Source organism: Entelurus aequoreus, linkage group LG12 (genome assembly GCF_033978785.1).
Source record: "Entelurus aequoreus isolate RoL-2023_Sb linkage group LG12, RoL_Eaeq_v1.1, whole genome shotgun sequence".
In the NCBI taxonomy this organism is placed as follows: domain Eukaryota; kingdom Metazoa; phylum Chordata; class Actinopteri; order Syngnathiformes; family Syngnathidae; genus Entelurus; species Entelurus aequoreus.
In genome coordinates, this window is record NC_084742.1 from 15,767,795 (window position 1) to 15,783,880 (window position 16,086).

A 16,086-nucleotide genomic window follows, 5' to 3' on the forward strand; every position below is an offset into this window, starting at 1 on the left:
AAATTTAAAATTGCACTTTATAAGTTAACCCGGCCGTATTGGCATGTGTTGCAATGTTAAGATTTCATCATTGATATATAAACTATCAGACTGCGTGGTTGGTAGTAGTGGGTTTCAGTAGGCCTTTAACTGAGTGTTACCAGGAGTTGTTGAAGATGTGTGTTGAGGGAGATGCGCAAGTCAGGGAGGGCGAGGCAGTCTCGGAGGTCCGTGAGCAAGCAAGAGGTCAGGGGCAGGAGCGAGGCGTCAAGGTCCGTGTCCAGACGAGAGGTTGAGATCCAGGAAGGCAGCCAGGGAACCGTAGGGAATTCGGGGAGACGAGACACGCAGCTCGAAACCAGGAAACGGAGGAACACTGCGGGATGACGGCACAGGACACAAGACGATGAGCGAATGCACATAGGGACAGAGCTAGAGCTGTTTAGGCTTGCTGTACCATACAGGGGGCTACGTTCTGGCCCTTACATTTACATTGTAGATTGTCACTGAAGGCATCAAAACTATGAATGAACACGTCATACATACTTGTCACGTGTCATAGTTTTGATGCCTTCAGTGACAATCTACAATGTAAATACTCATGAAAATAAAGAATACGCGTAAAAAAATGAGACGGTGTGTCCAAACTTTTGGCCTGTACATCAAAATGCCAAATATCGGGGGCCGATAATCGGCCGGTTGATCCCTATCTATGACTGGATAGGTAGAGCCATATTTATATTGTGTGTGGTAACATTGTGTGTAACCATGGCGACAGCATTCATGACCAAAGTCGAAAACAGGTCACTTGATTAGGAACCCACCCTTTAAGTCACACCACCGGGTTGAGGAGCCGTATTCATTTGCGGTAACATTGTGCGTCTCCATGGCGACAGCAGTTATGACAACATTTGAATATGGGCCACCTGATTAGGAACCCACCTTTCACGCAATATGATGTGAAAACCCCCAACACATGTTACATTGATTGATTGATTGAAACTTGTATTAGTAGATTGTACAGCGAAGTACATATTCCGTACAATTGACCACTAAATGGTAACACCCGAATAAGTTTTTCAACTTGTTTAAGTCGGGGTCCACTTAAATTGATTCATGATACAGATATATACTATCAAATATATACTAACATCATAATACAGTCATCACACAAGATAATCATCAGAGTATATACATTTAATTATTTACATTATTTACAATCCGGGGTGTGGGATATGGAGGGTGGGGGTGGAGGGGTTAGGTTTGGTTGGTATCAACACTTCAGTCATCAACAATCAGCATCAACAATTGCATCATAGGTATCATGAAGGGACAGGTCCTATTTATATTCAAAGTTGAAAATGCGTCACTTTATCAGGAACCCACTCTTTAGGTCACACTAGTCCAGGGGTCGGCAACCCAAAATGTTGAAAGAGCCATATTGGACCATAAATACAAAAACAAATCTGTCTGGAGCCGCAAAAAATTAAAAGCCATATTACATGTGTCATGAGATATAAATGTAATTAAGAGGACTTAAAGGAAACTAAATGACCTCAAATATAGCTACAAATGAGGCATATGCAATATGTACATATAGCTAGCCTAAATAGCATGTTAGCATCGATTAGCTTGCAGTCACGCAGTGACCAAATATGTCTGATTAGCACTCCACACAAGTCAATAACATCAACAAAACTCACCTTTGTGCACTCATGCCCAACGTTAAAAGTGTGGTGGACAAAATGAGATAGAAAAAGTGGCATAAAACACGTCCTAGAAAGTCGGAGAAAGTTATACATGGAAACAAACTATACGGCGAGTTCAAGGACCGCCAAAATTAGTAGGACAAAACGGCGCTCGCGAAATACTCGAATCAGTGAAGCATGTTTAATATAAACAGTGTGATTTATAACAATTAGCGAGGTTTATGTCATGTTTGTCCTCCCACAGTAAACATTCTGAAACAAAAAAATTGATTTTTTTCCCCTCATCTTTTTCCATTCTTCATACATTTTTGAAAAATCTCCAGAGAGCCACTAGGGCGGCGCTAAAGAGCCGCATGCGGCTCTAGAGCCGCGGATTGCCGACCCCCGCACTAGTCGAAGAGCCCTCATGTGTTATGTCACTCAGTAGGTCTCGGTTAGGGGGAAGAGCCCCTATTAACATTTGGTAACAATGTGTGTATCCATGGCGACAGGATTTACAACCAAAGTGAAAACATGCCACTGGACGAGGAACATGCTTGTATAACAGGGAACACACTTAATGTCTCATTTTGTTCACATATTTTGTTTTAGGATAAACGGCTTTTGGGTCAAGTGTTTTGTTTTGTTGAAGAATTCCACATTTTTGTGAATGAGACTGTTATAAAAAGGTGTGTTTATTTTTAGGGAGGAATCGTGCTCTTCCAGCTGATTGACAGCTACGGGCCGAGCGGAACCAGCCTGCTCCTCATCGCCTGCTTTGAGACGGTCGCCATGTCCTGGGTGTACGGTAGGAAACGCCACCTCAACTCTTTTCCCTTTACGTGTTTTGATCTTGGCGATGCTTTTACAGGCGCCGACCGTTTCTGTGACAACATCGAGGACATGATTGGGTACCGGCCGTTCCCCCTCTTCAAGTACTGCTGGTTGTTCATCACGCCGCTGCTCTGCGTGGTGAGTCCGTCGTCACTTCCTGTCTACGCTGGTTATGGGCTTGCATAGCATATGTGACGGCGTTGACGTCCTTGCAGCTCACGATGCTGTACGACCTGACCAACACGCACTCCCTCATGGTGTACGACTACAGGCCGGGCGCGTGGGCCTCCGCCTTGGCCTCGCTGCTGGTTCTCACGCCGCTCATCTGCATCCCGGCGTTCATCCTCATCACGCTGTGCAGGGTGAGTGTCCACATTTGAAAGGAGCCGCCTCCATCCATCGCGTTTTCTTGACCCAGACGTCTCGCCCAAACAGAACCCCCAGAACATGACGACGCCGTCCAGCGATCTGCGCCAGGCTCGGCCGCATCAGCCCGTCCTCACCTTGTGTGACCGCGTAATCTTCGCCGCCTCAAAGCCGCCCGGCCGGAGAGACGATAAAATAATGATGGAGGAGCCCAGTGGCGTTTGACGGAAAAGGACAATGACATCGCCATCATCATGTTGTTTCTAAATGTTTACACTTTATTCACTTACTTTTCACTTTTTGAAAGCCACAGTTTTCCTCCAAAAGTCTTGGAGCTTGTAGCTCCCATGGTCCTGTGTGGGACTATTTTCTTTACAAAATATGTGAGTCCGTCAAAGAAATAGACCAAAAACACGTTTCTCTGGATGATATATCTTAATCTTTAAGTTTGTGTCAACACAAAAAAGCAATTTCGGTAGAAATTGCGTGTGAATGCTGAGAGAAGCCAAACTAAAACGCTAATTTTTAGCACGCAAGCCAGATAGCGTCAACAAAATATTCGACTCTGCATACCTGCAAAATAGGCAAAAAGAAAAGCCAACAGGCTAGCAGTTACTATGTGTGTAATGGCAACATTTGTGACTCTATGGCAGGGGTGTTAAACTCAAATACAGAGTGGGCCAAAATTTAAAACTGGACAAAGCCGCGGGCCAAGGTTGAACAAAGTAACCTTTTAATAGGGACCCAAACAAGTTTTGCATTGAATATTGAACAAGCAAGGCTTATATAACTTTATAGTGACATGCAAAATCGAGTTTCAAATAATAATAATAATAATTAAAAAATATCAATGGCATATCAAATACAATTTAAATAAAAATTTTAATGCCTCTTTTCTATTTGCAGCCTTCTGAGGTAAATATCAACATTAACTTTTTCCACAGGCTAATACATTTGAAAATAAAATAACAATGAATAAAACAACCATTCAGGACTTTAAACTGCTCAGTTTGCAACACACTGATCTAATCTGATGTGCCCAAGCCAGATACCTGCCATCTTTTCTTGGATGCTAGTTAATTAATGTCGGGGCTCAGGCTTTGAGCTGAGGCAACCTTCATTATCCAACGAAGGTGTTCATCAGTCATTATATCTCGTCCACCCGGACCACAGTCTTGGGGGCGTGCCTTAAATGCACTGCCTTTAACGTACTCTACGAGCTATCATCACGTCCACTTTTCATCCATTCTAACATCGTTCAGACCCGGTCACAAGATATGTGCGGCTTTTACACACACATAAGTGAATGCAAGGCATACTTGATCAACAGCCATACAGGTCACACTGAGGGTGACCATATAAACAACTTTAACACTGTTACAAATATGCGCCACACTGTGAACCCACACCAAACAAGAATGACAAACACATTTCGGGAGAACATCTGCACCGTAACCCAACATAAACACAACAGAACAAATACCCAGAACCCCTTGCAGCACTAACTCTTCCGGGACGCTACGATATACACCCCCCGCTAGCACCAAACCCCGCCCACCTCAACACCCCCCAACCTCCCGAATTCTGCGGTCTCAAGGTTGGCAAGTATGGCTGAGAGAAGCCAAACTAAAACGCTAATTTTTAGCACGCAAGCCAGATAGCGTCAACAAAATATACGAGTCTTACAATGCATACCTGGAAAGTAGGCAAAAAAAAAAGCCAACAGGCTAACAGTTACTATGTGTGTAATGGCAACATTTGTGACTCTATGGAGTGTACGCCTGCCAAATTAGATAACAATCTAGTATGCTAATGTTAGCATGTTAGCTTTATTTTTTTTTTTTAGAAAAAACTAATTAATTCTAAGCCTGGGCCCCTGGAGAGGGGGTCCAAACTGAGGCCAAGAAAAAAACCTCATAGCCATAGCACACATAAACATGTGTGTAAGAAGGAAACATTAAAGAACACAAAATACATTAAAAGAGCAGAGCTGATGCAACTAGTTCCCACTCCAGCAGTGCCACTTCTACACACAGCCACTAAAGTAAAACAACAAAACATAATCAGCCAATAATATACATTGCACACACACCATTGCACCATGCATAGACAAGCAACCAAACAAAAACATAATTTCAACACCGACACACACTGTGGTGGCCTCTGCGGGGGCCAGACACAGGAGCAGACCCAACAAAGCAACCAAGAGAGCCATGACTCCACCCTCGGCCGCCCACCAACTCTCGGCCAGTGAATGCTGAAAAAAGCCAAACTAAAACACACATTTTTAGCACGCAAGCCAGATAGCGTCAACAAAATATACGACTCTTACAGTGCATACCTGGAAAATAGGAAAAAAGAAAAGCCAGCATGCTAACAGTTACTATGCGTCTAATGGCATTTTTTTTTGTTGCTTGACGATTTATCCTGCTCGTGTGCAAACATTTCAGCATTCGCACGCCATTCTTATTCCAATTGCCCTTTTCTAGTTTCCTATAATCTTGCTTTATAGTACGTAAGTACACCTGTTGTACCGCATAATAACCACATGCACAATATAATGCTTATAAACCAACGAGTGCTCGCCCCGTTATCCTTCCACCATATCACCGCTTCAGATTGTTGCCATAGCAACATGCACAGCGAGGCTGCGTGATGTCACAGCATGAGCGCGTCATGTCATGCCGAGGTCGGTGATGCGTGTGATCCGAGGCGACATTCAATTACCGGGAGATTCCGGCTCTCTCTTTTTTTCTTTTTTTTTTTTTTTGCATACACAAGCCGTGACCCTCAGTGGAAATCCAGGATGCGGGAGGTCAGTCTGGAGTTTGACGAGAGATGGAGGACGATGAACCCTCGTTATAGACGGATACTTTTTGTGCTAGCTAAATTAAACGTTATTATTGTGAGGCTACTCGCTTATCGAGCGTGATCACAGTATCAGAACAAAAGGTTGCACCGGCCTTGTTAGGCGGTTCCCATAGCAACAGCAAGCTGTGTGGTGCTGATGCTGGGGTTTCTTAATTAAGGGCGACGACTTGGCGTCAACACAATGAGAGGACGCGATCGTCGGAGGAATTGATGGCACTTATTTCAATCAGCTCGTTTTCTTGCTGGTGTGACGGCCCGGTGTACCAATACTTTTGTCTCTAAGACAACAATTGATTGTCGGTAATGTCACTTTATTTGCAACATGCCTAATAAGTGTACATCACAATGCACCGAAAAGGAGTAGGGGGAAGCATCGCTTATCGAATCCCTTTTTCATGACTCAGCATGAAATAATAGTTTGTTCACTTCCTGTGAACCAAAAGACCAGTTTTCCAAAGTTGATTGTATTAGGACCGTTCCTCAAAGAGGGAAGAGTCCTCCCAGATTCTTTAGTTCTAAGGCGGTCTAAAATAATAGGAGGTGACAAGAATGAAAGATTAACGAGTAAGTAAGTACAAAAAATAGCAATACTAGCACTGGAGACTGCCGAGCCACGGAAAGTCTGAAGCGTTCTCTAAAATGGTCGCCCTCCTCACATGCTTTTGTCCATGTTGCAGCACTGACTCGGCGGGGATCGAAACTGAAAGTTAACTTGGTTAAAAAAATTAAAAAAAGTTAACTTGAGAGAATAAAATATGTGTGAGTGTGCATTGATAAGAAACGGGGTGAGATCATTGTTTTTTCTTTACGAGCCAAACGAAGGCCAAAGCTAGTGACCTCTGAGGCAGTGATTCTGTGATTTAGTGGTACGCCAAAATACAGAGTTCTATATTCCTACATACAAGCAGTGTTACTGTTCTAACTGTGTGTAATGTTACAGTGGCCAAAAATAATAAATATACCTGTTAAAAAAAAACCTCAGCCTTGTTTTTAATGAATACTTAGGCCTAATGCGCTACTGTATGTTAGTGTTGGTCATGGTGGTGGTATTTGGAGAGCCAAGTTTGGTCAGTTTGAGAACCACTGTTCATTTTGCTCAAAGGTGGAAAAATATACCTCTAACAAGGAATACACCAATAGTTGGGAGGGTTAAAGTTATGTGCTCCTCATGCTCATAAAAATGAGTTTGAATTTAAAATGAATATTCTATATAAATTAGATTTTCTTGAAATGGGGTTGTAAGTTGATTATAACCAAATTTCGGTTGGAAACTAATAAACACTCCCACAATGCAATGCTTATCGAATCCCTTTTTCATGACTCAGCATGAAATAATAGTTTGTTCACTTCCTGTGAACCAAAAGACCAGTTTTCCAAAGTTGATTGTATTAGGACCCTTCCTCAAAGAGGGAAGAGTCCTCCCAGATTCTTTAGTTCTAAGGCGGTCTAAAATAATAGGAGGTGACAAGAATGAAAGATTAACGAGTAAGTAAGTACAAAAAATAGCAACACTAGCACTGGAGACTGCCGAGCCATGGAAAGTCTGAAGAGTTCTCTAAAATGGTCGCCCTCCTCACATGCTTTTGTCCATGTTGCAGCACTGACTCGGCGGGGATCGAAACTGAAAGTTAACTTGGTTAAAAAAATTTAAAAAACGTAACTTGAGAGAATAAAATATGTGTGAGTGTGCATTGATAAGAAACGGGGTGAGATCATTGTTTTTTCTTTACGAGCCAAACGAAGGCCAAAGCTAGTGACCTCTAAGGCAGTGATTCTGTGATTTAGTGGTACGCCAAAATACCGAGTTCTATATTCCTACATACAAGCAGTGTTACTGTTCTAACTGAGTGTAATGTTACAGTGGCCAAAAATAATAAATATACCTGTTAAAAAAAAACCCTCAGCCTTGTTTTTAATGAATACTTAGGCCTAATGCGCTACTGTATGTTAGTGTTGATCATGGTGGTGGTATTTGGAGAGCCAAGTTTGGTCAGTTTGAGAACCACTGTTCATTTTGCTCAAAGGTGGAAAAATATACCTCTAACAAGGAATACACCAATAGTTGGGAGGGTTAAAGTTATGTGCTCCTCATGCTCATAAAAATGAGTTTGAATTTAAAATGAATATTCTATATAAATTAGATTTTCTTGAAATGGGGTTGTAAGTTGATTATAACCAAATTTCAGTTGGAAACTAATAAACACTCCCACAATGCACTGGGGGAACGGTTTGTGCGTGCGTGTGGACACTTAGTGGATGTGAGAGTTTATGATTAAAGAGATTCAATTACGTTCTACTTCTTCAAACGCCATCATGTCTGAACCAAGATGGCCGGCCGGATCGCGCTTGTCAAAGTTAATCTCCATCAGTTTGTTTACTTTGCCTCCCAATCCATGCAGCGATCAATAGGATTCCTGGCGAGGATAGCAGGGGGACGTTTACGTATGGTAAGAATGCAGAAACAACAAGACGGAAACAAAGTGCGACTGAGGGGGCGTGGCCGTAATCACACAGCGAACGCTCGTGTGATGTCATACTTTTTTATCCCGTTTAAAAAAAAAAAAAAAAAGCCTTTTCATCAACGCCCGCCACAGGCCTTACAAGACTGGTTCCGCACAAAAAGAGACAACGAGGAACATTTACGAGGGCGACAGCTGACTCGCACTTTCAGACTTAATGGATTCTTTGTTGACAAGCAGGATGAACGACTCCTGGCGAACACAGCGCGGCTTTAAGACGAGTACGCCATGAACGGCACTGATACACAGATATGATCTCCGTATGTACTTGGAGCCCAGAAGTGCTTTTAAAAACACTTAAGAGTTCATTCAATACATGAATGCACAACATGGCTAAAAATGCACAATTCTATGCAGTGAACAAGGCTACCTTTGAGGACCTTTGTAAATCACAGCATTTAAAAAAGGCTAAAAACACAACGCTTTAGGTTATTATCCGTGATTAGTAGGGCTGTCTCTTCTGATATTGAAATCGGATATCACTGATAACAAAACAAAAAGAAAAATATACCTGTATATACAGTCTATATACACACATATGCACACACACACATACATATTATATATATATATACATACATACATACACTACAGGCCAAAAATTTGGACACATTCTCATTCAATAGGTTTTCTTTATTTTCATTGTAGATTGTCACTGAAGGCATCACAACTATGAATGAACACATGTGGAGTTATGTACTTAACAAAAAAAGTTAAAATAACTGAAAACATGTTTGATATTCTAGTTTCTTCAAAATGGCCACCCTTTGCTCTGATAACTTTTTCGCACACTCTTGGCATTCTCTCGATGAGCTTCAAGAGAGAGTCACCGGAAAGGGTTTCCACTTCACAGGTGTCATTGTTTCGATGCCTTCAGTGACAATCTATAATGTAAATAGTCTTGAAAATAAAGAAAACACATTGAAATGAGACGGTGTGTCCAAACATTTGGCCTGTACTGTAATGTAAATATATATACAGGACTGTCTCAGACAATTAGAATATTGTGATAAAGTTCTTTATTTTCTGTAATGCAATTAAAAAAACAAAAATGTAATACATTCTGGATTCATTACACATCAACTGAAATATTGCTAGACTTTTATTATATTAATATTGCTGATTATGGCATACAGCTTAAGAAAACTAAAAAATCCTATCTCAAAAAATTAGAATATTTCCTCAGACCAAGTAAAAAAATCGCACTGCCTATTTTTGACAAAATGAACGTATTTTAAGTGCGCCTTATAGTCAGGAATATATGGTGCACCTCGTTTAAATGAGGCGGTCTGCACCACTTTTCAATTGCACACATATAGATAACATGCCCACGCTATTTTAAAGTTTGTACACGCTATTTAGCGCCTGATATTTGGATCTTAGTAGATCAGGCCCTTTCTTGAGGGAAATTGTTGTCTGCTCTACCCACCTCTGCATATAGTTATAACTTATATTTGTCAGTACGGAAGCATACTGCTACACTGAAAACATTCACAATCTCATCAAGTATATATATACAGTATATTTCTAATTTCTAGTCAAAATATCTTCAAAAAACAACGTAATACACAGCACAATCCCATGAATAGTAATTCTTCAGGGAGACATAAAAAACATGTTTTTAGGCAATTGATATGCTGAGGAAAAAATACTAATTTTGAGCATCATAAGTTTGTTATAAGACACAAAACTTCACAATACTAGTAAGTATAGCTAATAAGTTTTGGTAACACTTTAGTATGGGGAACATATTCACCATTAATTAGTTGCTTATTAGAGAAACAGACTTAATTTAGAGTTATTTGGACATTATGGGGACATAAGGGTTAAGGTTAGGGTTAGGGTTACTAATAAGAAATAATTCTGAGGTTATTGAGGAAAGACTCTTAGTTAATGGTTGTATAATAAGGCCATGCAGACTAAAGCATTAATAAGTACTTAATGACTAATTAAGAGCCAATGTTACTAATTTGCATGTTAATAAGCAACTAATTAATGGTGAATATGTGTTCCCATATCAAAATGTTACCTAAGTTCTAATTGCTCATTTGAAGATCACTTTTAAGTTTTTATGTCTTTTACCAAGACAATTTGGACTTGTTCCATTGGCAGATTTTTTGCTCATTGCAAGCAAAAATTATTCGTATGAACTTTTTTTTTTTTACTATTTTTGAGAGGGGCATTTTTTCCCCAGTGTAAAACTACAACATGGCAGACACATCCTGGAAGGGACGAGTTCATTTGCATCTAATAGGACCCGCCTTTCAAAGCGGCTTGTTTTTAGAAACACTCAGAAAGTGGCTTGAATATGGTTTGTAAAGCAAAATTGATGCACAATTTGGACCAAAGCACCACCATTACATGTTATGTAAAATCCTTAAATGATTCAGGTCACTTTGTCATTTTTACAAAGTATTTTCTGTCTGGCAAAGATCACCAGATGTGTGTGTGTGCGTGTGTGTGTGTGTGAGTGTGATAGGCATATCCTGCATGGCCTCAGGGTGCTGAGCTGTAATCAAAGCAGGCACACAGGTCGAACTTTATTAGCAGCCACTCGATAGTTGCGGCTATCAAGGACAGCAGTAGAGTGTGACTGGCAGGGTAGAGCCTCTGATGGGCCTGAGGAGGCAGTTTGATGCAGCCCGGACTGACTTTTTTTTTTTTTTTTTTACCTTTTGGAGCCACTCCTGGGAGAAAGTTGAAGAGGTGCACGTCTTTCAGGTATGATGTTACTGCTGCATGGCTGAGGAAGACAACGCATGATGTCAACGCAGGACAGCGAGAACTTGTCCTGCAAAATGTCACACTTCAGTTCTACTTGTCCTCAAAAAGCTTTTTTTAACGGAACAGTTTGTTTAATCCAAATTTACTTCACCGCACTTGGAATTTTCCATTGAAAATCAGTCTCAAATTTGGAATACTTCGGTGCAGACAATATTAAAAAATAATAGGCACTATATGTGGTAATATAAAGCTTATAAATAAAACAATTTTAATCACAAATGCATTTTCTAGGCTAATCATTAATTCCAAAGGTGCCAATCTCCTCATCATGTAATGTCATCCATGCATGAAATAAGAGAAGTTGCAATTGGGTCATTAATATTCAGTGTTCCCTTTGCCACTTCGGTTCACTTACTGTCGTCTTAGCGCATTGCAGATTTTAAAGTGTCATTGCGTACATTGAGATTTGAGTAACCGTTAAAGTTTGTAATGCTAAAATGTTGTAGGTTATTATGTACGTAGTATGAAATGGGTTTAAGAAGCATAGGAAGTGTTTATACTGTAAGTGTGTGTGAAAGCTCTTAAAAAGACTTTAATTGCATATAATACTTGCATAAATAAAAACATAAATTACGTGCCTACTTTGCAGAAATTCCCTTACAACGTAACACAACGTAGAACCAAACGTAGTGTAACAGAACGTATCGAAACAGAACGCAACGTAACAGAACTCAACACAGCACATAACGTAAATAACAATTTAATGTAACGTAATTTAACGTAACCAAAAATATTTGAACAAAACAATACAACAAAAGGTAACGTAACAGAATGTAATGTATCAAAAGGTAACGTAACAGGATGTAATGTATCAGAAGGTAACGTAACAGGATGTAACGTGACAGAATTGAACGTTATGGAACGTAACGTAGCATAGCAAAATGTAACTTAAAACATAACGTAACAGAATGTAAGGTCAAAGAACCTCAGGTGAAAGAACGTGACATGACAGAACGTAACATAACAAAACATAATGTAACGTAACAGAATGTAACCTAGCAGAACATACTGTGACAAACCAACATAACAAATCGTAATGTAACAATCGAACAGACGGTAAGTAACAGAATGTAATGTGGTAGAACATGACAGAATGTAACATAACAAAACATAACATAACAGAAAATATGTATTATTTTGTTTGACTAATTTATATTCTGTGTGATTTTTGTAGCTAAAATAGATAAATACAAAAAAATAACAGAATAACGCAAGGTAATATAACAGAATGTAACGTGAAAGAACATAACATAAATAACAAAACGTAACTTAAAATAACATGACGTAACATAATTGTACGTAACGGAATGTAACGCAACGGAAAAGAACCCCCGCAATACTTGAGAATTGTAATCTCATGTGGTGCATGTGTGAAAATGCAGCCATGTTGTGGGCGAGAATTGACTAACTGACAGTCAGACAGACCAATGACAACGATTACTGTTTGTAAAATACCCAAAATGGCGCTCAGTCCACGAGTCACGAAAAACGTTTTGGAAAGAATGTTATAAACCACAACAAAGCAGCAAGTTGTGATGAATAAACACGTAAACCAACGTCTTTAAGTTATAGTGGGTGATTCGTGGAGAGAGAAATGTCAAGTCAATTAGACTTCTGGGGCCGTACTTATCAAGCTTCTTAGAATTACTCCTAAGAAGTCTGCTAAGAGTTGACTTAAGAGTAAATAAATTCTTCGCTGAAAGCTGCACTTAAAAGTTAGTTATCGAGCGTCTTACTCACACTTTCAGCGAAGTGTAGGACTGAATCTTAAGTGTCACACTCAGAGCTGAATTACGACATTACTATGTGCCGTAAACGGAATTTTAGGTGACGTCATTTCTGTGTCCATAGAAATGACCAATCACGGAAGGGAATCCGTTGTCTAAGAATAAAGAAATATCTTGGAAATATTTAAGTGGACAATGGGAGTGTATATTTTGACAATAAACTACAAAATAATACAAAACAAACTAGTCCCCGTCGGCACTCACGCTACCGCTCCCTCTCTTCTATCGCCCACACACTCACTGACGTCACTCACCTCACGGCCACACACATACGCTACTGTCATAACATTTTCTTTCCAATTCATTAATTAGGCAACTAATTTGAAACTGGTGTGGGTGGCTCTATATATACTAGCCCACTGCAGACACATGCAGAAATCAACAAGGAATCGAAAAGTATTAAATCTGTGACAAAAATAATATCCGCTCTGTCTAAACGATATCGTTTGATCAGCTGCTCGTCATCAAAAAAACCAAAACATTGTTCCGTTCCCTGAACGTTCGCGCACGTCTCTCTCGCCTCAGTGCCATCCCCTGCTGGCAACTCCTAACCACTTAAGACACCTCTGAAGGTCTCTTAAATATCGTGGAGAGTAGGAGTGATTCTTAGACTTAAGAACGTTGATAAAAAAGCTTTTATTCTTAAGTTTGAGAGTAGGACTAAATTTCGCAAATTCTCAGGACTTAAGTGTAAAATGGCACTCTAAGAAGCTTGATAAGTACGGCCCCTGATGTTTAGTAACAGCGACACCATGTGGTGTGTATTTGCCAGAATAATAGCACAGTTTCAGAAGGCGACAAATTACCCCCTCACAGCTTTTCTTCTCGTTCACTCCCAGCAAGTCCACTTGAATCTGTCAACCGGCAGACAACACAAAACGTTGCGCTGAAACCCGCCATGGGCAAGACGGGACATAGTACGGTGGACCTGAACTCCCCGTCTGACGTCAAACAAGCGGTTCCCTTCGAGGAACTGGACCTGGCGTCTCCCCCTATGGACCGAGAGACGAAAGAGGAGGAGCCCCCTGACCGAGGAAGCTGGAAGGGCAAATTTGACTTCTTGCTGTCCTGCGTGGGATACGCCATCGGCTTAGGGAACGTGTGGAGGTTCCCGTATTTGTGCGGCAAAAACGGCGGAGGTAACAAAGTCAGCTTGTTTCTGACACCACGCAAAATGAATCGGTTCCTTTCCGTCAAGGAGCCTTCCTGATCCCGTACTTTATGACGCTGGTGTTTGCTGGCATGCCGCTCTTCTTCCTGGAGACGTCCCTGGGACAGTTCACCTCGGTGGGAGGCCTGGGAGTGTGGAAGCTCATGCCCATGATGAAAGGTAAGAGGGGCTCAGGAACGGCCTTCCTGTAACTCTGCCTACAGAACTTTGCGGAGCTGAAATCCTGAATTCGCAGCAGCGTTTTCAGAAAGTTGCAATGATTTGCGGCTTCTTTTTTTTTAACTTGTAAATATAATACTAATCATATTTAGTAGTAATAATAATGGTAATATTTTGTAGTTTCTTTGCTTGAAAAATATCACAACATTTAGAGATGCATGCTTTTGATTGGGAAGCGACAGAATGTTTTCTGTTTTTGGAATATTGGCAAACAACTCAAAGACATTTGGAGATACTTTTTAAACCAGGGGTGTCAAACGTAAGGCCCGAGGGCCGGATCAGGCCCGCGAACAGGTTTTATCCAGCCCGAGGGATGAGTTAGCTAAGTATAAAAATGAGCCAAAATTTTTGAATGAAAGAAACTGCTGTTCTAAATGTGTCCACTAGATGTCGCAATAGCAATTCTTTGTATCTTTGTAGAAGATGCTACATATGGAAAAAAAAATAATGATACATTTTAAAAAACACATGTTAATGCACCAGTCGAGGAAAATGAGCAAACTACATAAATAACATCCTATAATTTGATTTTTATCTTGATGGATTGAAAATTGCCACCAATGAGTTGACAGATGAACATTATCACATAATTTATTTAGAAAATTTAAATAACGACAAATAAAGATAGAATACTATTAACCGCAACATGCAAGTGTAAAAAAAACATTATGATTTGAACATTTTCAGAATGTGCTTGTTCTATTATTAAACAAAGAAAACAATCTGAAGTTTTCTTTATTTTTAATTTATTGTGTCGTGATTTTACCAGTCCGGCCCACTTGGGAGTAGATTTTTCTCCATGTGGCCCTCAATCTAAAATGAGTTTGACACCCCTGTTTTAAACCATAATGATGAATTCATTATTTTTTTGGGTTACATTTTTTTTTTTACTATCTCCCCTCAAAATGTATTTTAAAAATATGCACAAATTTGAAAAAACATGCTTTTGACAGGACAGGGACGAATTATCTTTGTTTTTTGATTAGCAAAGGACAAAACATATTCTCATTGAACATTAATACAATTTTTAGGGTTCCTTTAAAAAGTAATCAACACATTTGTAGATGGATGCTTTAGACTGGACAGTGAGGTAATGTTTGTTTTTTAAATATTAGCATACAACTCCGTTTGGCGATACATGCTTTTCAAATAACACAGAGGCTTTTCTAAGTTTTTTTTATCATAACAAAAAACTTTGGTTCGGTGTAGGGCTGCAAAAACTAATCGATTAAATCGATTAAAATCGATTATAAAAATAGTTGGCGATTAATTTAGTCATCAATTCGTTGGATCTATGCTATGCGTATGCGCAGAGGCTACTTTTTTTCATATATACATATTTTTATAAACCTTTATTTATAAACTGCAACATTTACAAACAGCTGAGAAACAATAATCAAAATAAGTATGGTGCCAGTATGCTGTTTTTTTTCAACAAAATACTGGAAAGGATAGACATTTAGTTTGTCTCTTTTATCCGATTATTAATCGATTAATCAAAGTAACAATCAACAGATTAATCGATGATCAAATTAGTTGTTAGTTGCAGCCCTAGTTCGGTGCAGAGAAGGGCAGGCGGAATGCAAGTAAAAAAAACTATTTATTACTTACAAGGAAGCAGGGAACCTAAACAGCACACGAAGCATCAGTCTCAAGTAGAAGAATGATCCAGCACTGAAGGAGGGACCCAGGTGGAAGTAATTAAACGAGGAACAGGTGTGCTGACAGGAAATGGCACAGAAAGTAAAGGTGCTGCAAAGCACAGAGACCAAACAGGAAACACTGACAAAACAAGAGCACCAAGACAGGAAGTGATTCTAAACACAGGAAAACCCAAACATAACTAAACTGTCATTAGCAATTCTGAC

The 16,086-nt window shown here is 39.9% G+C and overlaps 1 protein-coding gene across 1 annotated transcript in view; it reads left to right on the forward strand.

The window, feature by feature from the left end:
• Positions 1-16,086, forward strand: part of LOC133662627 (uncharacterized) — a 47,692-nt gene that overhangs the window by 19,371 nt on the left and 12,235 nt on the right. Inside the window, exons 13-18 of the mRNA XM_062066741.1 lie at positions 2,373-2,475; positions 2,539-2,639; positions 2,717-2,863; positions 2,937-3,081; positions 13,668-13,967; positions 14,027-14,158. Of these exons, the coding sequence (XP_061922725.1) occupies positions 2,373-2,475; positions 2,539-2,639; positions 2,717-2,863; positions 2,937-3,081; positions 13,668-13,967; positions 14,027-14,158 (928 nt within the window). The remainder of the gene's footprint in view (positions 1-2,372; positions 2,476-2,538; positions 2,640-2,716; positions 2,864-2,936; positions 3,082-13,667; positions 13,968-14,026; positions 14,159-16,086) is intronic.